The following is a 24,389-nucleotide window of genomic DNA, read 5'->3' as shown; positions in this document are numbered from 1 at the left end:
ACTGCAATATAACACCTTTTCTTGAACCCTTCAGAAAACTGAGGTCAGAGGACAACCAACGCAAAATTTCAAGAAGGACAGTTGCCTGCAGAAAGCACAAAGAACTGAGCATTCTGGAATAGGAACTGCTTGACTGAGATAGATGCTTTTGAATGCCATATAAGCTGGTACAAAGATTAAACCAGAAATTTTTTAATGAACTGCTACAGGCTTATTGTGAGCTGGTATGAAATGTGAAGGTGAGCAGGTTCTGTCAGGGAAGATTGGGGAAGTATTTAGAGAAAGCTTTCCCTATGGTGCTGGCTAGGGGACAGGAAAAGCAATCATTGCTCGGACTCTGCTCATACCCATGTTGTGAAATCTCTCCTAAGGAAAAGAAAGCCATGATCTGCAGGGAGAACGGTATCAAACCCATTGTCTGAGGACACTGATGGGTATCCAGTGAAGCTGGTGAAAGAGAACAGGCAGGAAAAAAAAAACCTAAATGTTAAAAAACAGTCACATTCCTTGAGGAGGGAAGACTTATGAAGGGTACAGCCCCCAAATCACAAATTCACAGTACCTGTCTAAGATTGAGGCTTAATTGGAACATCAGAAAACCTGTCACTCTTCCCCCATTACATTAACAAGCCTTTGATAAAAATCACAGTGGAATGTGACTGAGTGAGTTTTGCAAGGCATTTTCTTTCTAGGGAGCAGCACAAAGGAAAACCCAAAACCAAGTTCAAAACAAGGTACCACTAGAGGAATTTGAAATCGCTAGTGTCCATAGCGGCAACAAACTCCAGCTTTGGTAACTATAGCAATTACAAACTTCAAATCTAGCCCACCCTAACTAGATTAACACAAATCCCTACAATAAAGACCTAATGGTAAGAAAGATGTTCTTAATTTCAAGCATAAAAATACTGACCTCTATGTCTACTGTCTTATACAACATGTCTAACTTTCAGCAAAAATTATGAGGCATACCTAAAGGTAAGAAAAAGCACAGTCCGAAGAGACAGAGCAGTCATCAGGCAGACCCAAAAAAGGTACAGATATTGGAACAACTGGACAGGAGATTTAAGTAACTATGATTAATATTTTAAAGACCCAAATGGAAAAGACAGATGATATGCAAGATCAGATAGATAATTTTAGCAGAGTTGGACACTGTAAGAATCAAAGGGAAATGCTAGAAATAAAAAAAGTGAAGTAAAAAATGCCTTACATGAGCTCATCAGCAGACACAGCACAGCAGAAGAAATAATCAGTGAGTTTGAAGATAGGTCAATAGGAATGCAAAGAGAAAAAAAAGTGGAGGAAGGAAATGATAGAACATCTAAGAGCTGTGACACCATATCAAATATTCTAATATATGCATAATTAGAATCCCAGTGGGAGAGGAAAGGATGAGGAAGAATAAACATTTGAAAAATAAATGACTGAGAATTTTCCAAAATTAGTGACAGATACCAAACCACAGATCCAAGAAACTCAGAGAACATCAAAAAGGATAAATATCAAACAAATGCATGAATGAATAGATAAACAAACCAAACATGCATATGCAAACCTAAGGGTAAATGTAAACACATTAAAGAGTATGAGACAGAGACTATCTCACAAAGCCTAAAATACTTATCGTCTGGCTCTTTATAGGAAAAGCTTGCTGACCTCTTATCTAACAGAATGAATAGACTAGGGATATAATGTGAGTTTCTTGGGCAGCACCAAGGGCTTCATTTGAGGTGGATGGTCTTGAACTGAGAACAAAACCAGCTAACAGAATTGTGTCCCTCCAGCTATAATCAGATTCCCAAGTATAAACACGGAGAAAATGGAGAGTTGGATTTAATCATGTCAGGTCAGCTTTCCCTTGGATGTAGAAAGCCAAAAAGAACATTGCTCGTGGCCTTCCAGCAATGTCAGCAGCAGCAACAACAACAAAAGCCAGACAGTCTTCAAATTTACAACTTTTCCTGAAGCAGTCAGAGAGCTGAGGTCACAGGGCAATCAAATAACCCAAAATAAATTAAAAAGATAAAGCATGTGCAAGGAGAACAGAAACAAGCATTTAATTACATGGGTCATGCCACTAGACACAATGGTAAAGAATTCAGCTCAAATTGTTCACCAGTCAGTTGGTAAATGCCTAGTATGGGTTAGCAAGGGAATTTGCAATTGCTAACAGACATTTTTACACAGACCTCATAAGGTGCTGACAAAAGATTAGCAAGAGTGCTCAGAAAGCATCCTCCATGGTAAAGCCTGGGAGAACAGGAGCCACTTAGAGAAAGGCATGAAACCCACCCACCCCCCTCTTCCTTATCTCCCGTATAAGTCTTACACTCTATTATCTTAAACTGCTGGGGGAAAGGTAACAAACAATGTCCTTTTCACATTACTGGTACAAAAATAGACCACAGGTCCTGATATGGTCCTTGAGCCTTTTGCTAACCCCTTGATGCCTGTTTCATATCTTCTCTCTCCAGTTATCCCAAACCTCCTGTCCCCCTTTCACTCTCAGCAAATGACCTTGTTTTCTACTGTTTTCCCGTGCCTATTATGTATTTCCTAGCTGTATCCCAGGTGCCTACTTCCTGGAATATGGAGTTGATTCAATATCATATTTGTTGAATGAATGAAACTATGCAAATTTCCTTGTGCTACATACTCAGTAGTCAATAGATACAACCTAAGCACAACCAAAATTAGGTTTATCTGTATCCTTACCTGCATTTGGTATTGTCACTATTTTTTATTTTACTCATTCTTACACATATGTAGTGATATATCATTATGGTTTTAATTTGCATTTCCCTGTTGGCTAATGATGGTGTACATCTTTTTGTGCTTATTTGCCATCTGTATGTGAAACGTGTCTTTATGTATTTTGCTCCATTTCTATTTGAATTGTTTGTTTTTTGAATTTTGGATCTTAGGATGTTCCTTACATATTATAGATGCTAATTATTTTTCATATATATGGCTTGCAAATATATTTTCCCAGTCTGTAGCTTGCCTTTTCATTCTCTTAAACAGGGTCTTTTGCATAGTGTTGTTGAGTTTGTCTCAATTTTGGGGGAATTTCTGTCTAGTTCTTCTATCAACTAAAAGAATTAGTTGAAAATACTAATTCTAGTTTTTTGACAGAGGGATTCTGAAGTCTCCTGGTAAAATTATGTATATGTACATTTCTCCATTGACGTCTATCTGTTTTTCTTCACATATTTTGTAGCTCTATGTTTGGCGCATATGCATTTAGGATTGCAGGGTCTTCTTGTTGAATTTTTTAAAAAATAATTTAACGATGACTTTTTCTTCCTTCTCTGATAATTTTGCTTCCTCTGAAGTGTGCTTTTTTCTGATAATGGCATCGTCACTTCTGCTTTCTTTTCATTACTGTATGTATGATAAATTCATCATTGTCCATCCTTTCACTTGCAGCCTGACTTTATTATTATATTTGAAGCGAGTTCCTTGTAAACGGTTGGGTAATATTTTTAAATCTAATTTGTCAGTGTATCTCTTAATTGGTATGTTTACCAATTGACCACTTACATTTAATATAGTTATTAATATGTTAGAGTTTAAGTCTGTGATTTTATTTTGTGGTTTCTATTCTTGGTTTTCAATTTCTGTTTGCTTTTATTTTAACCTTCTTGTGGCAGAACATTTTATTTGAACATTGTTTAGAGTTATATTTTGATTTATGTGTTTTTTAAATATATCACTTTACAAAGCTTTTTTTAGTGGTTCTAGCGATTGTATTAACACAATTTATTACAATCTGTTGCTGCTGTCATTTTACTGTATGTTTTAATCATCAAACTTATTTTAAACTCAAGTTTTACACATATTTTATAAACTCAGGAAGAAAGTGAAAGCCTGTTTTATTTTATCCATGTTTTTTATTTCTTCCTCTTTGATGTTCCAACATTCCTTCTTTTATCATTTCATTTCAGTTTAGGGGATTTTCTTTAGCTACACTTTTAGAATAGATGTCTGTTGTAAAAGTTCTGCTGGCTGCATTTTTTTTAATTTTTTAATTTTATTTATTTTTTTGTTTTTCTTAACTCAGAGAATGCAGTTTCTTTTCATTACTGAAGGATATTTTTGCTGGAGATAGGATTCTGGGTCGATAGTTCCTTTCTTTCAGCATTCAGCAAGTGTTGTGCCATTTTGTTCTGGCCCTCCATAGTTTCTAATGAGAAATCTGCTGTTAGTTGAATTCTTTTTCTCCTTTAGGTAAGGTTTTGTTACTCTCTTGTTGGTTTCAGTATTTTTTTAAATTTAGTCTTCAAAAGTGTATCAAAGTATAATGTTCAAAGTTCAAATGTTTTCTAAAGTATGTTGTGTTTTAGTGTGGATTTGTTTAGATTTTTTCTGTTTGAGATTTGCTCAGCTCCTTGAATATTTAGGTTTATATCTTTTGCCATATATGGGAAGTCCAGTCATTATTTCTTTTTCTTTCTTTTTTTATTTATGTATGTATGTATTTATTTATTTATTTTGAGACAGGATCTCACTCTGTCGCCCAGGCTGGAGTGCAGTGGTGAAATCTCAGCTCACTGCAACCTCTGACTCCTGGAATCAAGGGATCTGCCCACCTCAGCCTCCTGAGATGCGCAACCACCATACCTGGCTAATTTTTCTGAATTTTTTGTAGACATGGGGTTTTACTATGTTGCTCAGGCTGGTCTCGAACTCCTGGGCTCAAGCAATCTGCCTGCCCTGGCCACCCAAACTGCTGGGATTACAGGCATGAACCACCCGGACCAGCCTCAGTAATTATTTCCTTGAATTCTTTTTCAGCCCTGCCTGTTTCCCGTCTCCTTCCAAGATTCCAATGACATGAATGTAGGATCCTTTGTTAAAGTTCCACAGGTCCCTAGGGCTGTTTTGTTTGTTTATTCTGTTAGCATCTGTTTTTTCTCTTTTGCTCAGATTGAGTAATTTCTATTTTTCTGTCTTCTAGTTTACTGGTTATTTTCTTCTATCTCTGCCATTCTCCTCTTGTGCCATCTATCAAGGTTTTTAATTTTGATTATTTTATTTTTGAGTTCTGAAAATTTTGACTTTTCTTTATGTGTTCTATTTTTCTGCTGACACTTTTTCTTCTTCCAACTTCTATTTTAGGTTCATGGGATACATGTGTGGGTTTGCTGTATAGGTAAATTGCATGCAGTGGGGGTTTGGTGTATGGAGTATTTTGGCACCCAGGTAATAAGCTTAGTACTCAATAGGCAGTTATTCAATCTTCACCCTCCTCATACCCTTCACCCTCAAGTAGGCCCCAGTGTCTGTTATTCCCTTCTTTGTGTCCATGAGTACCCAGTGTTTAGCTTCGCTTATAAATGAGAACACACAGTATTTAGTTTTCCGTTCCTGCATTAATTCACTTAGCATACTGGCCTCTAACTCCTTCCATGTTGCTGCAAAGGACATTATCTTGTTCTTTATAATGGCTGCGTAATATTCATGGGGTATATGTACCACCACATTTTCTTTATCCGTTCCACTATTGATGGCATTTAGGTTGATTCCATGTCTTTGCTATTGTGAATAGTGCTGCAGTGAACATACATGTGCATGTGTCTTTATGGTAGGCTAATTTATATTCCTTTGGGTATATACCTAGTAATGGGGTTGCTGGGTCAAATGGTAGTTCAGTTTTAAGTTCTCTGAGAAATTTCCAAACTGCTTTCCACAGTGTTTGAACTAGTTTACGTTCCCACCAGCAGTGTATAAGCATCCCCTTTTCTCCACAACCTCACCAGCATCTGTTATTTTTTGTCTTTTTAATAATAGCCATTCCGATTGGGTTAGTGTGGTTTTGATTTGCATTTCTCTAATGATTAGTGATGTTGAACACTTTTTCATATGATTGATGGCCACATAAATATCTAATTTTGAGTAATTTGTGTTTATGTCCTTCACCCACTTTTTTTTTTCATGTTTTAAAAAAGTGACATTGTATTATTACTATCCACAGGTGGGGCCTGCGTGATGTGGTAGGTATGCTGGGCTCAGGGGACATGTGGGCTGTGAGGAGGAGATGATGACAGAAAGGCTGGAAGGAAAGGGGGTGGGTTTGAAGGCCAGGCCCAAGGGGTCCTCAGGTCCACTTCTGGGAAGGGACAGCCTTGAGGAAGGAGTCATGGCAAGCCACAGCTAGGCCACCAATCAGATTAAGAAATTTTGGGAAATCTAACTGCCCATCACTGCTGACATCCAGTTTCTTCAGGCGGTCAAGGACACTGGGGTCCTTCTGGTTCTTTGTAAAGGCAGCCAGCTCTGTATTCATGAAGCTTAGGAACTCCGTCTTGGAGAGATTGCAGTTATAACCATCCTTTCCAGCATACTTCTGGAAAACAGCAATCAGGGACTGAATGCACCGCGCAGTCTCTGTAGGGCTGGAGATTTTTGCCATGTTGGAGCTGAGCAAGGCATGGGAGGCTGTGACTGGGAGTGGCACGGAGTACCCATTTTTTAATGGGGTTGTTTTTTTACTTTCGATTTGTTCCTTATGGATTCTGGATATTAGACCTTTTTCAGATGAACAGTTTGCAAATATTTTCTCCCTTTCTGTAGGTTGTCTGTTTACTCTCTTGGTAGTTTCTTTTGCTATGCAGAAGCTCTTTAATTTAATTAGGTTGCATTTGTCAATCTTTGTTTTGTTACAATTGCTTTTGGCATCTTCGTCATGAAATTTTTGCCAGGGTCTGTGTCCAGAATGGTATTTTCTATGTTTTCTTCTAGGGTTTTCATTGTTTTAGGTTTTACATTTCAGTCTTTAATTCATCTTGAGTTGATTTTTGTGTATGGGGAAAAGAAAGGTGAAGTTTCAGTCTTCTGCATATGGCTAGCCAGTTATCCCAGCATCATTTATTGAATAAGAAGTCCTTTTTCCTATTGACTTGTGTTGTCAGGTTTGTTGAAAATCAGATGGTTCTAGGTGTTTGACTTTATTTCTGGGCTCTCTATTCTGTTCCATTGGTCTATGTGTGTGTTTTTGTGCTAGCACCATGCTGTTTTGGTTATTGTAGCCTTGAAATATAGTTTGAAGTTGGGTAGTATGATGCCTCTGGCTTTGTCCTTTTTGCTTAGGATTGCTTTGGCTATTTGAACTATTTTTTGGTTTCATATGTGTTTTATTTTATTTACTCATTTATTTATTTTAACCATATTTACGTTGAAGGAGTATCCATATAAGTTTTAGAATAGTTTTTCTAATTATGTGAAAAATGTCATTGGTAGTTTGATAGGAATAGCATTGAATCTGTAAATTGCTTTTGGTAATATGGTGATTTTAACAATATTGAATCTTCCTCTTCATCAGCATAGAATGTTTTTCCATTTGTTTTTATTGCCTCTGATTTCTTTCAGCAGTGTTTTGTAATTCTCATTGTAGAGATTTTTCTCCTCTCTAATTAGCTGTATTCCTAGGTATTCTTTTATAAGTTTTTTATTACTTTTTTGTGGCTATTGTGAATGAGATTGCATTCTTGATTTGGCTCCCAGCTTGGACATTGTTGGTGCATAGAAATACTACTGACTTTGGTACATTGATTTTACATCCGGAAAGTTTGCTGAAGTTTTAAAAAGACACATCTAGGAGCTTTTAGTCAGAGACTATGGGGCTTTCTAGGTATAAAATTATATTGTTTACAAAAAAGATAGTGTGAATTCCTGTCTTCCTATGTGGATTTATTTTCTTTCTTTCTTTTGCCTGATTGCTCTGGCTGGGACCTCCAGTACTATGTTGAATAGGAATGGGGAGAGTATACATCCTTTTGTTGTTCCAGTTCTCAAGGCAAATGCTTCTAGCTTTTGCCTGTTCAGTATGGTGTTGGCTATGGGTTTTTCATAGATGGCTCTTATAATTTTGAGGTATGTTCCTTCAATGCCTACTTTGTTGAAGGCTTTTAAAATGAAAGGATGTTGAATTTTATCAAAAGCCTTTTCTGCATCTATTTAGATAATCATGTGGGTTTTTTTTAATTCTTTTATGTGATCAATCATATTTATTGATTTGCCTGTGTTGAACCACCCTTGCATCCTAGGAATAAAGCCTACTTGATTGTGGTGGATTAGCTTTTTGATGTGCTGATGGATTCAGTATGCTAGTATTTTGTTGAGGATTTTGCATCTATGTTCATCAGAGATATTGGCCTGAAGTTTTCTTTTTTACATTGTGGCTTTGCCACATTTTGGCATCAGAATGATGTTAGCCTTATAGAATGAGTAAGGGAGGAATCCCTCAAGTTTTTGGAATAGTTTCAGTATGATTGGTATCCGCTCTCCTTATATGTCTGGTAGAATTTTGCTGTGAACTCATCTGTTCCAGGGCTTTTTCTGGCTGGTAGGCTTTTTATTGGTGATTCAGTCTTGGAACTTGTTATTGGTCTATTCAGGGTTTTCATTTCTTCTTGGTTAAATCTTTGGAGGTTATATATTTCCAGGAATTTAGCCATTTCTTCTAGGTTTTCCAGTTTGTGTCCATAGAGTTGTTCGTAATAGTCTCTCAGAGTTTTTTGCTTTTCTACAGGGTCAATGGTAATATCTCTTTTGTCATTTCTGATTGTGTTTATTTGGGTCTTCTCTCTCTTTTTCTTTATTAGTCTAGCTGGTGGTCTATTAAATTTATTTGTTCTTTCAAAGAACCAACTTGTGGTTTTGTTGATCTTTTGTATGGTGTTTTGTGTCTCAATTTCATTCAGTTCATCTCTGATTTGGTTATTTCTTGTCTTCTGCTAGATTTTGGGTTGTTTTGCTCTTATTTTTCTGGTTCCTCTAGGTGTGATGTTAGGTTGTTAATTTGAGATCTTTCTAACTTTTTGAAGTGGGCATTTAGCTCTGTAAATTTGCCTCTTAACACTGCTTTAGGTGTGTTCCAGCGATCCTGGTATGTTGTATCTTTATTTTCATTAGTTTCAAAGAATTTCTTGATTTCTACCTTAATTTCTTTGTTGACTCAAAAAGTCATTCAGGAGCAGGTTGTTTAAATTCCATGTAATTATGTGGTTTTGAGAAATGTTCTTAGTATTGATTTCTGTTTTTTTGCTGAGACTATCTATTTCTCTGGTAAACTTTTCAATTTTTCCCTTTGTTTTAAGCATGCTCATTAGAGTATATTTATGATTGTTGCTTTAAAATCCTTGATAATGCTAATATTTCTTTCATCTCAGTATTGGAATCCATTTATTTCTCATTCAGTTTGAGATCTTTCTGGTTCTTGATGACTGATTTTCACTTGAAACCTAGACATTTTGAGTATTATGTTATGAGACTGGATTTTATTTAAACCTGCTATTTTAACTAGATACCTCTGGTATCACTCAAGCAAAGGAAGGGGAAAAGGGGGAAGGCACCATCTTGTTGCTTTCAGGATCACCTGAGGTCAGGAGTTTGAGACCAGCCTGGCCAACATGGTGAAACCCTGTCTCTACTAAATATACAAAAATTAGCCAGGCATGATAGTGGGCACTTGTAATCCCAGCTACTTGGGAGGCTGAGGTGGGAGAATTGGCTTGAACCCAGGAGGAAGAGGTTGCAGTGAGCCAAGATCACGCCACTGCACTCCAGCCTGAGTGAAAAGAGTGAGACTCCATCCCCAGAAAAAAAAAAAAGCCCAGGGAAGGTGGAAGTCTAGCTTCCCCACTTGGCCTTTGTTTATACGGTAGGGGTAGAGCCACATTTTTTTTTACTTTTGACTTTTTGGGTACTTTTTGTATGTTTGTCTTAGTCTGTTTTGTGCTGTTTGAACAAAGTATCTGAGACTAGGTAATTTATAAAGAATAGAAATTTATATCTCACAATTATGGAGTCTAAGAATTCTGGAGTCCAAGGAAGTCCAAGATCAAGGCGCCAGCAGATTTGGTGTCTGGTGAAGGCTGCTCTCCGCTTCCAAGATGGTGCCTTGATGTTGCATCTTCTGAAGGAGAGGAACACTGTGTCCTCACATGGCAGACAGTAGGAGAGTAAGACAGCTTTAATCTCACTCATGAGGGGGGAGTCTTCATGGCCTAATCACCTCTTGCAGGTCCCATCTGTTAATACTATCACATTGGCCATTAAGTTTCAATACCTGAATTTTGGATGGGACACATTCAAACTATAGCAGTGCCCATTGGCATTTCTGGATTGCCAGCCTCTTTAACTCCAAATCTGAGAAAATGAGGCACAAAGAGAGCCCACGGAACTCATAACCATATGAGTTATGGTACATTTCTAAATGTACATTTCTGCTTCTGGGCTCTACTCTATTGCAGTTATCTATTTGTCTATTGCTGTGCCAATATCATAGTGTCTTTTTACATTAGCTTTATAATACAGCAACAATTGATAGTGCAAATCCTCCTTTTTCAAGAATACCTTGACTGTATTTGGCCCTTTGCATTTCTGAATAACTTTTAAATCAGCTCATCAAAGTCAACAAAAAATATGTTGGAATTTTGACTGGTAGAGCATTGAATCTATAAAGCTTTTTAATATCAAAACATGTGGTGTTTGGTTTTTTGTCCTTGCGATAGTTTGCCGAGAATGATGGTTTCCAGCTTCATCCATGTCCCTACAAAGGACATGAACTCATCCTTTTTTATGGCTGCATAGTATTCCATGGTATATATTATTATTATTATTATTATTATTTTATTATTATGAAGAGAATGTATTTACCTCAATTATCTCTTTGTTTTTATCTTTTTTAAGGTAATCATAGCCACCTGGTATCACACATTCATGGGAATAATGAATTTATTTGGACTAGAAACTAAGACCTGCTGGAATGTCACCAGAATAGAACCTCTTAATGATGTTCAAAGCTGTGAAGGCATGTTTCCTCCAAAAATGCTGTCATTTGTAAACATTCATAAACATTTAATAATATTATGATTCACTTTTAAGAATTACTGTAAAATTCTGTTATTGATTTAAAAAACATTAGAACTGACTCACCTCAATGAGTATTTTACATTTTAAAGTAGTTTTCTGAGAAGGCTGTGTACTTAAAAATTTGAGTATAAATTTTGGAATTTGAGTATTAACGTATCCCATTGTAAGGCAATCTTGACTATAAGTTAGTCTTCTATTTCAGAATGAGAAGATACAGAAAGATGTTTTTTGGGGTAGCTTCAATATATAAATTTTGAGGATACATTAAATAGTCAAATATCTATTTGTAATAGCTAATGTATAAATTTAATTATGCATACATATTTAAAAATTGGACATGCCATAATAGATTGATTTAGAAATATTACTTTTTTATATATGCTCATAGTCCATGAGTAGTATTAATAAAACTCTTCCTATTTATCTTCTACATTGGTTTCTTTGTCAAAGAACCGCTTTTGGAATCATCTAACAGCTTTCCAGGATACATAGTGGTCACTTCCATTTAAGATTTTTGCATTTCAGCACTTTCACAATTCAGGTATGGTGCTGCCCCTTGAGACTCTCGTTCAGAGCCACTTGTATCTATTTTCATAACACTAACACTGTTGTTTTTTCTTTATTTCTTCAAATTCTTAACAACATGACTTACTATATTTTATGAATAAATTTTTAGACTTGTTTGTAACAACATTCAACTCTTGGGATATAAACTAAATCTATTTTCCTTACATTTTTTACTGATTCCCTCAGTAAAATAGAATTGATGAGGATGTTTGAGGGGCAATTATACTTTTTTGTGTACAATTTAAAGGATTGGAGAAAATGCCTCATAAAATGAAAGACTTTGCAATGATTCAGTCAGCTAGAAGGTGTGACCCTGTCTGAGCGGTGAAAATGATCACCTAAGTATGGTATTAGTTACATTCCCAATAAGTGATAGGTTAGTATTTGGCACTTTGGACACAGAGATGAACCAGCTAGAGGTGGGGCCTTATCCTCATAGAGTTTATGCTGTAAGGGGGCTGTTAGCAGTTACAACTGTGATGGATATTACAAATAAGAAAATAAGGTTACCGACACTAGGAGTAGGAGAGGATAAGTATTTTAAGAATAGGGAATAATGTATTCAAATATGCTGAAGCAAGAGAGAACTGAAAGAAGGCTAGAAATCCTAGAAGCGATGGAGAAGAAAAATGATGTGAAATGGTGCTGGGAGTATAAGCAAGGATCAGATCATGAAAGGGGTGCACTGGTGAAGGATTTTATACTTTATCCATTGAAGAATTTTACCAGAGTTCCATTTTAAAACATTATTTAGTCAATGGTATGGAAAAAATATTAGTAAAGGAACAAAAGTAGGTTAAGGGAGGCCAGGTAGGAGACAATTATATTCTCAGCAAGTGATTGCAGGAAAGATAATGTGGAAATGCCTGGGTGTGAGAGAGATTTTGGAAGCAGAATGGACAAGACTTGGTAATTGTTTGGTAAGAGAGGAGAAGGTGAGTGAAGAATCATGTGAAACACAGTTTGGTTTCTAGCTTAAGTATCTGAGCTCCTTTGAGTGATAGGAAACATTTGAACAGCAGCAGGTTTGTATTGTTATGTTTCATTGTGTATTCATGAATTTGAGGTACTTGAGAGACCTCAGAGTGGGGACGTCAAGTGGCTATCTGGGTATAAGAATAAGGAGAAAGTTCTAGATTAAATGTAGAGTTGGAGTCGTCTGTATATAGATCATTGGAGCCACGGATGTAGAAGAATTTCCTTATGGAGAATATGCAGATGGAGAAATGAAGGGGGGATATGACAGAGCCTAAGGTGTTCCAATATTAAAGAGTGGTACATAAAACAAGAGAAGTTACTAGAACTGACTGAAAGGAGCGATCAGAGAGGCAGGGGGAATCAGAAGGCCAGCTTTCAGACCTTGGCTTCAGCCAGTTAAAGTGAAATAACCTTTGACAAGTTGAATATCTTATGTTCTGTTTTCTCAACCGTAAGAAAAGTATTTTTATACCAGCTAATATCATAAACTTGTTTGGAGAAAAATGTGGGATGATTGTTAAGTACATATTGCCACACACACACACACACACGATCTTCTATGTGGAATATACTAAGATTCTAGCTATACATAATAATGGATCAAATGACTGGATCATTTCATATAGACTAAAGCTGTACCCTAAAGTCAAAACCATATCTTAACTCTTCCTAGAACCTAGCAAAAGATAAAAATAATGTAATGGATTTTCTTTTGTATTCATTAAGTGGTTCTACAGACAGTTCCAGACACTGAACACTAGCAGCATCACCTAAATAAATGTGAATCCCCAACAAATCATTACAGTATAATAGTAATTCATTAGAGGAAAGTATAAATGCAATTATAAAAAGTATAAAGTATAAGTGTAACTATATAATTGCTCATTAGGGTGAGCTTACAAAAGTGTATGTGTGTATATATACACACATATATATACACACACATATATATGTGTCTGCAAGCACACACACACACAAACTGTTATAAGGGTAAAGAATGAAACACAGCAGCAATCTGGAAAGCAAATGCTTTCAGCAAATTCATGAGCTCTTGATTGCAAAGCACTGAGATAATTATGCCCAATTGCTTTAGAGTCATATATTCATTAAACACTGATTATCTGTATCTTTTCAAAGGATTGGGAGATCCTGCTTGCTTTTATGTTGGTGTAATCTTTATTTTAAATGGACTAATGATGGGATTGTTCTTCATGTATGGAGCATACCTGAGGTAAGACTACTACTGAATTAAGAGACCTTTCAGTGGGCTTTTACAGACTGGCTGATATTTGTTGATTAAATGAAAAGGAAAATTAATGAGATTAGATTCATATCAGGAAAGTTTGTGGATTTACTTGATTTTTCAGAAGCTTAACCAATATCATGTAACCAGAAACTGGAGATGTCATTAAAATTCTGTCTCAAAGTCATCCCTTTTATTCTGTTGTTTAAACAGATTTCCTAACAAAGGCTTTAATGGAATATCTCCTAATTCATGTGTAAAATTAATAAAACATTGGAGGAGATCTTTGGTTAGCAGTAGTAGCAGCTTATTTCTAATTGTATTCTCTAAGGATGAAATTAAGAAAGCAGTAGGAAAAACTGTGAATCACATGTGGCAGGCACTTACATCTGCTAGCATGTCTATCTTGATAACAGTACCACGATGAAGCATCAGTGAGACCGGTCTCAGGTGATAAGTTGAAATTAATCTCAATGGTCATGTGTTTTGCCCCCACACTTAATTGCTCCCTGAGATAGCCATATCAGCTAGTTTTTGCCAATGAAAACTAAGTTGAAGTCAGTTTTGGTTACATCTAATAAAGTATCTGCCTTTCTCACAAAAGGACAGACTTAGCTGCCCCTTCTCTGTTTCTTCCTGCTTTTATTACACTAGGATGTCATGCCCAGAGCTGTAGCAGTCATCTTGTGACCATAAGGGAAAGGTCATAAAAATAGCAGATATATCTGGCCTACCATCCTTCTGCTGCTGAACCAATGCCAGCAGATACTTATCTTTCATTTTCTTGTTGAATGATATAATAAACAACATCCATATTGTGTAAGCCACTTTTGTTAGGTTTTCTGTTTCTTTCAGTGGAGCATATTCCTAGCTGAATCATCAGATTTCTTTACAATGTGATTCTTGTCGTGCAAAATATTTAAAATTAAAATTAAAATTAATTGATAGCTTTACTCTTTCAACAAATATTTATTGAGTTTTCATGGGGCTTATGTCAATATAGAGATTAGTAAATATACACGCTCTTTGTTTTAGGAAGTTTTCAGCATAAAAAAGACTAGCGTAGAATCAATGAAAACTAGTGACATAGTCAGTATTGTGCCAGGGATACTATCCAGCATGGTACATAAAAAGAAAAGTAGTAATAAGTATAAGGATTGGAAAACTTGAAAAAAAAGAAATGCGTTCTTAAAAGTAGATTACATCATGTATCTAGAAAAATTTTAAAAGTTTATGGATACAGTATTTGCAATAATAAGAAAATTTACAATGTTACTAGATGTAAGCATTAATACTAAAATTCAAAATTATAAATTTTATACTTTAGCATCAAATAGAAAATGAAATTTTGAAAGAATGCTATTTAGAATAGCATTAAAAGCTTGATATTCCTCAGAATAAACCCAACAAAAGATACATATGACAGCTATGGGAAAATGATTAAAACATTCCTGAGATATGTCTAGGAAAATCTAAGTGGAGAGATATTCCACATTCATTGATTGAAGACTTGATATTAAAAAGCTTTATAGATTCAGTGCTCTACCAGTCAAAATTCCAACATATTTTTTGTTGACTTTGATGAGCTGATTTAAAAGTTATTCAGAAATGCAAAGGGCCAAATACAGTCAAGGTATTCTTGAAAAAGGAGGATTTGCACTATCAATTGTTGCTGTATTATAAAGCTAATGTAAAAAGACACTATGATATTGGCACAGCAATAGACAAATAGATAACTGCAATAGAGTAGAGCCCAGAAGCAGAAATGTACATTTAAAGGCATTTGATATATGGAAGAGTGGGTATCGCAGATTGGTGAGTAAGGACAGGCATTTTAATAAATAGTGCTGGAATAATTGGGAGATCATATGGAACAAGGAGAAATTGGAACTATATAAGTAATAAATCCAAGTTGGATTAAACACTCAAATATGAAAGACAAATTTATAAAGTGTTCAGCGTATAATATAGAAAAAGTCACTTAGAATAAGAAATGATTTCATAAACAAGATACAAAAGTCCAGTCATGAAGAAAAACTGATAAATTTGATGAAAGGAACTTCAGTTCCTCAAAAGAACTGTAGGATAAAAAATAAACCACAAAGTGAGTGAAGATATTTACAAAGTGTATGCCCCACCTACTATCCAGAAATTTCATTCATTAATTTGATAAATATTTATTGAAAGACTGTTGTGACCAGGAGCACTGTTCTAGGTGCTTGGAATACAGGACAGAAATCTCTGTCCTTGTGAAGTTTATATTAGAGTGGGAATATAAGGAAGAAAGACAACCTGATAGAAAAATGGAAAAATTGTTTATGAACTGATATTTCCCAGAAGAACACCAAATGGTCAATAAACATATGTAAAGTTGACCACCATCATTAGTCATAAAGAAAATGCAAATTCAAACCACAGTGAAATACCAGCTCACATCTAATAGATTGATAAAGGAGCTTTCATCCACCACAGGTGGACATATAAATTGGTACAACTATTTTGGTAAACAGTGTACATTATCTGATAATGTTCAAGATATAGATACCTTGTAACTCAGTAATTCTAATTTAAAGTATATATTCCCAAAAAAAGTGTTGCACATGTGTACTGGGAAGTACATACAATAATATAGTAGCATTATTTGCAATAGCTTCAAACTGGAAACAACCCAAATATCCATTAACAGAGAAATGAATACATTTTGGTTTATTAACATGGTGGAACAGTATACAATAATGAGAATGAATGAACTATACAGCTACACACAACATGGTGGAATCTTACAAATATAATTTTGAATGAATGAATCCAGGTACAAAATTTAAAAAAAATACTCCATACTTCCATTTGTATGTTGTTTAAAAACAGATTAAAGTAAATCATAGTTTGATATGTATATAGAAATGGTTATGTTGATAATCTCAAAAATCAGGTCAGTAGCTGATTCTTATCTTGGAGGCTGGCAAGTAGAGACTCAGTATAATAATTTCTCTATTTCAGTTAATTATATGGTGACTACATGGACGTTCCTTTTACAATAGTTCTATAAGCTAGAAATGTTATGCACTTTTCTATATGCCATATAGAAAAAATATAAGCTCATTAAAGTATTTTGAGGGAAAAGGATTGCTTTGAGATTGTGTGGGCAGCTTTAAAAATGTTCTTTTTTTAAAAAAAGTTCTGTTTTTGGGCTGGGAGCAGTGGCTCACTCCTGTAATCCCAGCACTTTGGGAGGCCGAGGCGGGCGGATCATGAGGTCAGGAGATTAAGACCAACCTGTCTAACAAGGTGAAACCCTGTCTCTACTAAAAATACAAAAAAATACAAAAAAAAAAAAAATTAGCCGGGCATGGTGGCGGGCGCCTGTAGTCCCAGCTACTCGCGAGGCTGAGGCGGGAGAATGGCGTGAACCCGGAAGGTGGAGCTTGCAGTGAGCCGACATCGTGCCACTGCACTCCAGCCTGGGCGACAGAGCGAGACTCAGTCTCAAAACTAAAAATAAAAAAACGAATAAATGAATAAATAAGTTCTGTTTTTGAAAATGGTTTGTATTTCTTATCTTTTTTGTTTTTTCATAAGGAAAATGTTACACAACAATGACTAAAACTTTAAAAATCAGTATATTTCATTAGGAGGGCTACCGAAGAGGTGCTAGTCTCTCTAAATTGGTTATATAGTCCTGGAATATAAAATACAATATTAGGCTCTATCTAGGCTTTAAGAAGGATATACAGAGTCAACCAATATTGACTGAAGAGGTGTCATCAAAACTGTGAGGAGATTGGAAACTGGCATTCGAGGAACAAAAGAAATAGAAATTTGGGGAAAACTTTTGTATTTGTTACCATGGCTACCCTCCCCACTGACACTAACTGGGAAGGTAGATATGCTACTTCTATTCTTTTGGTGGCTAACCATAAAATTTTAACATACAGATATGATTTGTTCAAGTATAAAATACATTGATATCTTTCCCCTTCTTCCAATCAAACAAGGAATCTTGGAATGCTTTTCTTCAAAACATCCTCTCGTATTTTTTTTTATTATTATTATACTTTAAGTTCTAGGATACATGTGCACAACGTGCACGTTTGTTACATATGTATACTTGTGTCATGTTGGTGTGCTGCACCCAATAACTCGTCATTTACATTAGGTATATCTCCTAATGCTATTCCTCCTCCCTCCCCCCACCCCATGACAGGCCCCAGTGTGTGATGTTCCCCAAACTGTTTCCAAGTGTTCTCATTGTTCAATTCCCACCTATGAGTGAGAACATGCGGTGTTTGGTTTTCTGTCCTTGCGACAGTTTGCTCAGAATGATGGTTTCCAGCTTCATCCATGTCCCTACAAAGGATGTGAACTCATCATTTTTTATGGCTGCATAGTATTCCATGGTGTATATGTGCCACATTTTCTTAATCCAGTCTATCATTGATGGACATTTGGGTTGGTTTCAAGTCTTTGCTATTGTGAATAGTGCCACAATAAACATATGTGTGCATGTGTCTTTATAGCAGCATGATTTATAATCCTTTGGGTATATACCCAGTAATGGGATGGCTGGGTCAAATGGTATTTCTAGTTCTAGATCTTTGAGGAATTGCCACACTGTCTTCCACAGTGGTTGAACTAGTTTACAGTCCCACCAACAGTGTAAAAGTGTTCCTATTTCTCCACATCCTCTCCAGCACCTATTGTTTCCTGACTTTTTAATGATTGCCATTCTAACTGGTGTGAGATGGTATCTCATTGTGGTTTTGATTTGCAGTTCTCTGATGGCCAGTGATGATGAGCATTTTTTCATGTGTCTGTTGGCTGCATAAATGTCTTCTTTTGAGAAGTGTCTGTTCATATCCTTTGTCCACTTTTTGATGGGGTTGTTTGATTTTTTTCTTATAAATTTGTTTAAGTTCTTTGCAGATTCTGGATATTAGCCCTTTGTCAGATGGGTAGATAGTAAAAATTTTCTCCCATTTTGTAGGTTGCCTGTTCACTCTGATGGTAGTTTCTTTTGCTGTGCAGAAGCTCTTTAGTTTAATTAGATCCCATTTGTCAATTTTGGCTTTTGTTGCCATTGCTTTTGGTGTTTTAGTCATGAAGTCCTTGCCCATGCCTATGTCCTGAATGGTATTGCCTAGTTTTTCTTCTAGGGTTTTTGTGGTTTTAGGTCTAACATATAAGTCTTTAATCAATCTTGAATTAATTTTTGTAAAAGGTGTAAGGAAGGGCTCCGGTGTCAGCTTTCTACATATGGCTAGCCAGTTTTCCCAGCACTATTTATTAAATAGGGAATCCTTTCCCCATTGCTTGTTTTTGTCAGGTTTGTCAAAGATCAGATGGTTGTAGATATGCAGCATTATTTCTCAGGGCTCTGTTCTGTTCCATGGGTCTATATCTCAGTTTTGGTACCAGTATCATGCTGTTTTCGTTACTGTAGCCTTGTAGTATAGTTTGAAGTCAGGTAGTGTGATGCCTCCAGCTTTGTTCTTTTGGCTTAGGATTGTCTTGGCAATGCGGGCTCTTTTTTGGTTCCATATGAACTTTAAAGTAGTTTTTTCCAATTCTGTGAAGAAAGTCATTGGTAGCTTGATGGGGATGGCATTGCATCTATAAATTACCTTGGGCAGTATGGCCATTTTCACGATATTGATCCTTCCTACCCATGAGCATGGAATTTCTTCCATTTGTTTGTATCCTCTTTTATTTCATTGAGCAGTGGTTTGTAGTTCTCCTTGAGGAGGTCCTTCACGTCCCTTGTAAGTTGGATTCCTAGGTATTTTATTCTCTTTGAAGCAATTGTGAATGGGAGTTCACTCATGATTTGGCTCTCTGTTTGTCTGTTGTTGGTGTATAAGAATGCTTGTGACTTTTGCACATTGATTTTGATTCCTGAGACTTTGCTGAAGTTGCCTATCAGCTTAAGGAGATTTTGGGCTGAGACAATTAGGTTTTCTAGATATACAATCATGTCATCTGCAAACAGGGACAATTTGACTTCCTCTTTTCCTAATTGAATACCTTTTATTTCCTTCTCCTGCCTGATTGCCCTGGCCAGAACATCCAACACTATGTTGTATAGGAGTGGTGAGAGAGGGCATCCCTGTCTTGTGCCAGTTTTCAAAGGGAATGCTTCCAGTTTTTGCCCATTCAGTATGATATTGGCTGTGGGTTTGTCATAGATAGCTCTTATTATTTTGAGATATGTCCCATCAATACCTAATTTATTGAGAGTTTTTAGCATGAGGGATTGTTGAATTTTGTCAAAGGCCTTTTCTGCATCTGTTGAGATAATCATATGGTTTTTGACGTTGGTTCTGTTTATATGCTGGATTATGTTTATTGATTTGCATATGTTGAACCAGCCTTGCATCCCAGGGATGAAGGCCACTTGATCATGGTGGATAAGCTTTTTGATGTGCTGCTGGATTCGGTTTGCCAGTATTTTATTGAGGATTTTTGCATCAATGTTCATCAGGGATATTGGTCTAAAATTCTTTTTTTGTGTGTCTCTGCCAGACTTTGGTATCAGGATGATGCTGGCCTCATAAAATGAGTTAGTGAGGATTCCCTCTTTTTCTGTTGATAGGAATAGTTTCAGAAGGAATGGTACCAGCTCCTCCTTTTACCTCTGGTAGAATTGGGCTATGAATCTGTCTAGTCCTGGACTTTTTTTGGTTGGTAGGCTATTAATTATTGCCTCAATTTCACAGCCTGTTATTGGTCTATTCAGAGATTCAACTTCTTCCTGGTTTAGTCTTGGGAGAGTGTATATTTCCAGGAATTTATCCATTTCTTCTAGATTTTCTAGTTTATTTGCATAGAGGTGTTTATAGTATTCTCTGATGGTAGTTTGTATTTCTGAGGGATCGGTGGTGATATACCCTTTATCATTTTTTATTGCATCTATTTGATTCTTCTCTCTTTTCTTCTTTATTATCTTGCTAGTGGTCTATCAATTTTGTTGATCTTTCCAAAAAACCAGCTCCTGGATTCATTGATTTTTGAAGGGTTTTTTGTGTCTCTGTCTCCTTCAGTTCTGCTCTGAGCTTAGTTATTTCTTGCTTTCTGCTGGCTTTTGAATGTGTTTGCTCATGCTTCTCTAGTTCTTTTAATTGTGATGTTAGGGTGTCAATTTTAGATCTGTCCTGCTTTCTCTTGTGGGCATTTAGTGCTATAAATTTCCCTCTACACACTGCTTTGAATGTGTCCCAGAGATTCTAGTATGTTGTGTCTTTGTTCTCATTTGTTTCAAAGAACATCTTTATTTTTGCCTTCATTTCGTTAGGTACCCAGTAGTCATTCAGGAGCAGGTTATTCAGTTTCCATTTAGTTGAGTGGTTTTGAGTTAGTTTATCAATCTTGGGTTCTAGTTTGATCGCGCTGCCGTCTGAGAGTCAGTTTGTTATAATTTCTGTTCTTTTACATTTGCTGAGGAGTGCTTTACTTCCAACTATATGGTCAATTTTGGAATAAGTGTGGTGTGGTGCTGAGAAGAATGTATATTCTGTTGATTTGGGGTGGAGAGTTCTGTAGATGTCTATTAGGTCCGCTTGGTGTAGAGCTGAGTTCAATTCCTGGATATCCTTGTTAACTTTCTGTCTCGGGGATCTGTCTAATGTTGACAGTGGGGTGTTAAAGTCTCCCATTATTATTGTGTGGGAGTCTAAGTCTCTTTGTAGGTCACTCAGGACTTGCTTTATGAATCTGGGTGCTCCTGTATTGGGTGCATATATATTTAGGATAGTTAGCTCTTCTTGTTGAATTGATCCCTTTACCATTATGTAATTACCTTCTTTGTCTCTTTTGATCTTTGTTGGTTTAAAGTCTGTTTTATCAGAGACTAGGATTGCAACCCCTGCCTTTTTTTGTTTTCCATTTTCTTGGTAGATCTTCCTCCATCCCTTTATTTTGAGCCTATGTGTGTCTCTGCATGTGAGATGGGTTTCCTGAATAGAGCACACTGATGGGTCTTGACTCTATCCAATTTGCCAGTCTGTGTCTTTTAATTGGAGCATTTAGCCCATTTACATTTAAGGTTAATATTGTTATGTGTGAATTTGATCCTGTCGTTATGATGTTAGCTGGTTATTTTGCTCGTTAGTTGATGCAGTTTCTTCCTAGCCTTGATGGTCTTTACAATTTGGCATGTTTTTGCAGTGGCTGGTACTGGTTGTTCCTTTCCATATTTAGTGCTTCCTTCAGGAGCTCTTTTAGGGCAGGCCTAGTGGTGACAAAATCTCTCAGCATTTGCTTGTCTGTAAAAGATTTTATTTCTCCTTGACTTATGAAGCTTAGTTTGGCTGGATATGAAATTCTGGGTTGAAAATTCTTTCCTTTAAGAATGTCGAATATTGGCCCCCACTCTCTTCTGGCTTGTAGAGTTTCTGCCAAGAAATCAGTTATTAGTGTGATGGGCTTCCCTTTGTGGGTAACCTGACCTTTCTCTCTGGCTGCCCTTAACAATTTTTCCTGCATTTCCATTTTGGTGAATCTGACAATTATGTGTCTTTGAGTTGCTCTTCTCAAGGAGTATCTTTGTGGCATTCTCTGTGTTTCCTGAATTTGAATGTTGGCCTGCCTTGCTAGACTGGGGAAGTTCTCCTGGATAATATCCTGCAGAGTGTTTTCCAACTTGGTTCCATTCTCCCTGTCAGTTTCAGGTACAGCAATCAGACGTAGATTTGGTCTTTTCACATAGTCCCATATTTCTTGGAGGCTTTGTTCGTTTCTTTTTATTCTTTTTTCTCTAAACTTCTCTTCTCGCTTCATTTCATTCATTTGATCATCCGTCACTGATACCCTTTCTTCCAGTCGATCGAATTGGCTACTGAGGCTTGTGCATTCGTCATGTAGTTCTCGTGCCTTGGTTTTCAGCTCCATCAGGTCCTTTAAGGACTTCTCTGCATTGGTTATTCTAGTTAGCCATTCGTCTAATTGTTTTTCAAGGTTTTTAACTTCTTTGCCATGGGTTCGAACTTCCTCCTTTAGCTCGCAGTAGTTTGATCATGTGAAGCCTTCTTCTCTCAACTCATCAAAGTCATTCTCCATCTAGCTTCATTCCCTTGCTGGTGAGGAGCTGTGTTCCTTTGGAGGAGGAGAGGCACTCTGATTTTTAGAATTTCCAGTTTTTCTGCTCTGTTTTTTCCCCATCTTTGTGGTTTTATCTACCTTTGGTCTTTGATGATGGTGACGTACAGATGGGGTTTTGGTGTGGATGTCCTTTCTGTTTGTTAGTTTTCCTTCTAACTGTCAGGACCCTCAGCTGCAGGTCTGTTGGAGTTTGCTGGAGGTCCACTCCAGACCCTGTTTGCGTGGGTATCAGCAGTGGATGCTGCAGAACAGTGGATATTGGTGAACAGCAAATGTTGCTGCCTGATCGTTCCTCTGGAAGTTTTGTCTCAGAGGAGTACCCGGCTGTGTGAGGTGTCAGTCTGCCCCTACTTGGGGGTGCCTCCCAGTTATGCTACTCGGAGGTCAGGGACCCACTTGGGGAGGCAGTCTGTCTGTTCTCAGATCTCTAGCTGCGTGCTGGGAGAACCACTACTCTCTTCAAAGCTGTCAGACAGGGACATTTAAGTCTGCAGAGGATTCTGCTGCCTTTTGTTTGGCAATGTCCTGCCCCCAGAGGTGGAGTCTACAGAGGCAGGCAGGCCTCCTTGAGCTGTGGTGGGCTCCACCCAGTTCGTGCTTCCTGGCTGCTTTGTTTACCTACTCAAGCCTTGGCAATGGCGGGCGCCCCTCCCCCATCCTTGCTGCCGCCTTGCAGTTTGATCTCAGACTGCTGTGCTAGCAATGAGGGAGGCTCTATGGGCATAGGACCCTCCGAACCATGTGCGGGATATAATCTCCTGGTGTGCCGTTTGCTAAGACCGCTGGAAAAGTGCAGTATTAGGGTGGGAGTGACCCGATTTTCCAGGTGCCTTCTGTCACCCCTTTCTTTGATTAGGAAACGGAATTCCCTGACGCCTTGCACTTCCCGGGTGAGGGAATGCCTTGCCCTGCTTTGGCTCACACTTGGTGCACTGCACCCACTGTCCTGCACCCACTTTCCGACAATCCCCAGTGAGATGAACACAGTACATCAGTTGGAAATGCAGAAATCACCCGTCTTCTGCGTCGCTCACGCTGGGAGCTGTAGACTGGAGCTGTTCCTATTCAGCCATCTTGGCTCCACCCCCCACCAACTCATCTTACTTTGATTTATCCACATTTCCCCACTTCCTCAATGTACAATTGGTCGTTGCTGCTCACACATTCTTTCTTTCAATTTCTTCCTCTTTGAAGTTCATCCTTTGTATTTTCTGTGTGAAACTTTATTAAATGGTAAATCATTTCCCATGAGCTTTCCTCTGCTGTTTTCTTCCTTTCTTTCTTCATTAATTCAACCAATATTTATTAATCTTCCAAGTGTGAAGCTGGGGATATAGTAATGAACAAGACAGATAAAGAACCTGTCCCTGTACTCATGGTGCTTAGAATGTGTTAGACTAGGGAAGTGGTGTATGGAGGGAAGATAAATGGAAGCATAGAAACACTACACAGATGTGGGATTGAGCATCTGCATTCTCATACACAAACATGATCACAAAAAGGCAATTTAAGAAATGGTTGGTTTTTGGCCAGGTGCGGTGGCTCACGCCTGTAATCCCAGCACTTTGGGAGGCTGAGGTGGCCGGATCACTTGAAGTCAGGAGTTTGAGACCAGCCTGGCCAACAT

General features: G+C 37.3%; 2 protein-coding genes across 2 annotated transcripts in view; one reads left to right on the top strand and one right to left on the bottom strand.

Moving 5' to 3' along the window:
• Positions 1 to 24,389, top strand: part of LOC101148570 (probable C-mannosyltransferase DPY19L2) — a 106,485-nt gene that overhangs the window by 10,635 nt on the left and 71,461 nt on the right. The window contains 2 exon segments of the mRNA XM_055347551.1: positions 10,699 to 10,819; positions 13,564 to 13,657. Coding sequence (XP_055203526.1) covers positions 10,699 to 10,819; positions 13,564 to 13,657 — 215 coding nt within the window.
• Positions 6,043 to 6,443, bottom strand: LOC109026927 (protein S100-A11-like). The gene has a single exon (XM_055347550.2). The coding sequence runs from the start codon at positions 6,416 to 6,418 to the stop codon at positions 6,104 to 6,106; it is 315 nt and encodes a 104-aa protein (XP_055203525.1). The 5' UTR covers positions 6,419 to 6,443; the 3' UTR covers positions 6,043 to 6,103.

The sequence above is a fragment of the Gorilla gorilla genome, chromosome 6 (genome assembly GCF_029281585.2).
Source record: "Gorilla gorilla gorilla isolate KB3781 chromosome 6, NHGRI_mGorGor1-v2.1_pri, whole genome shotgun sequence".
In the NCBI taxonomy this organism is placed as follows: Eukaryota; Metazoa; Chordata; class Mammalia; order Primates; family Hominidae; genus Gorilla; species Gorilla gorilla.
The sequence above is the reverse complement of the archived record's forward strand: the minus strand, read 5'-3'. Positions and strand labels throughout refer to the sequence as shown.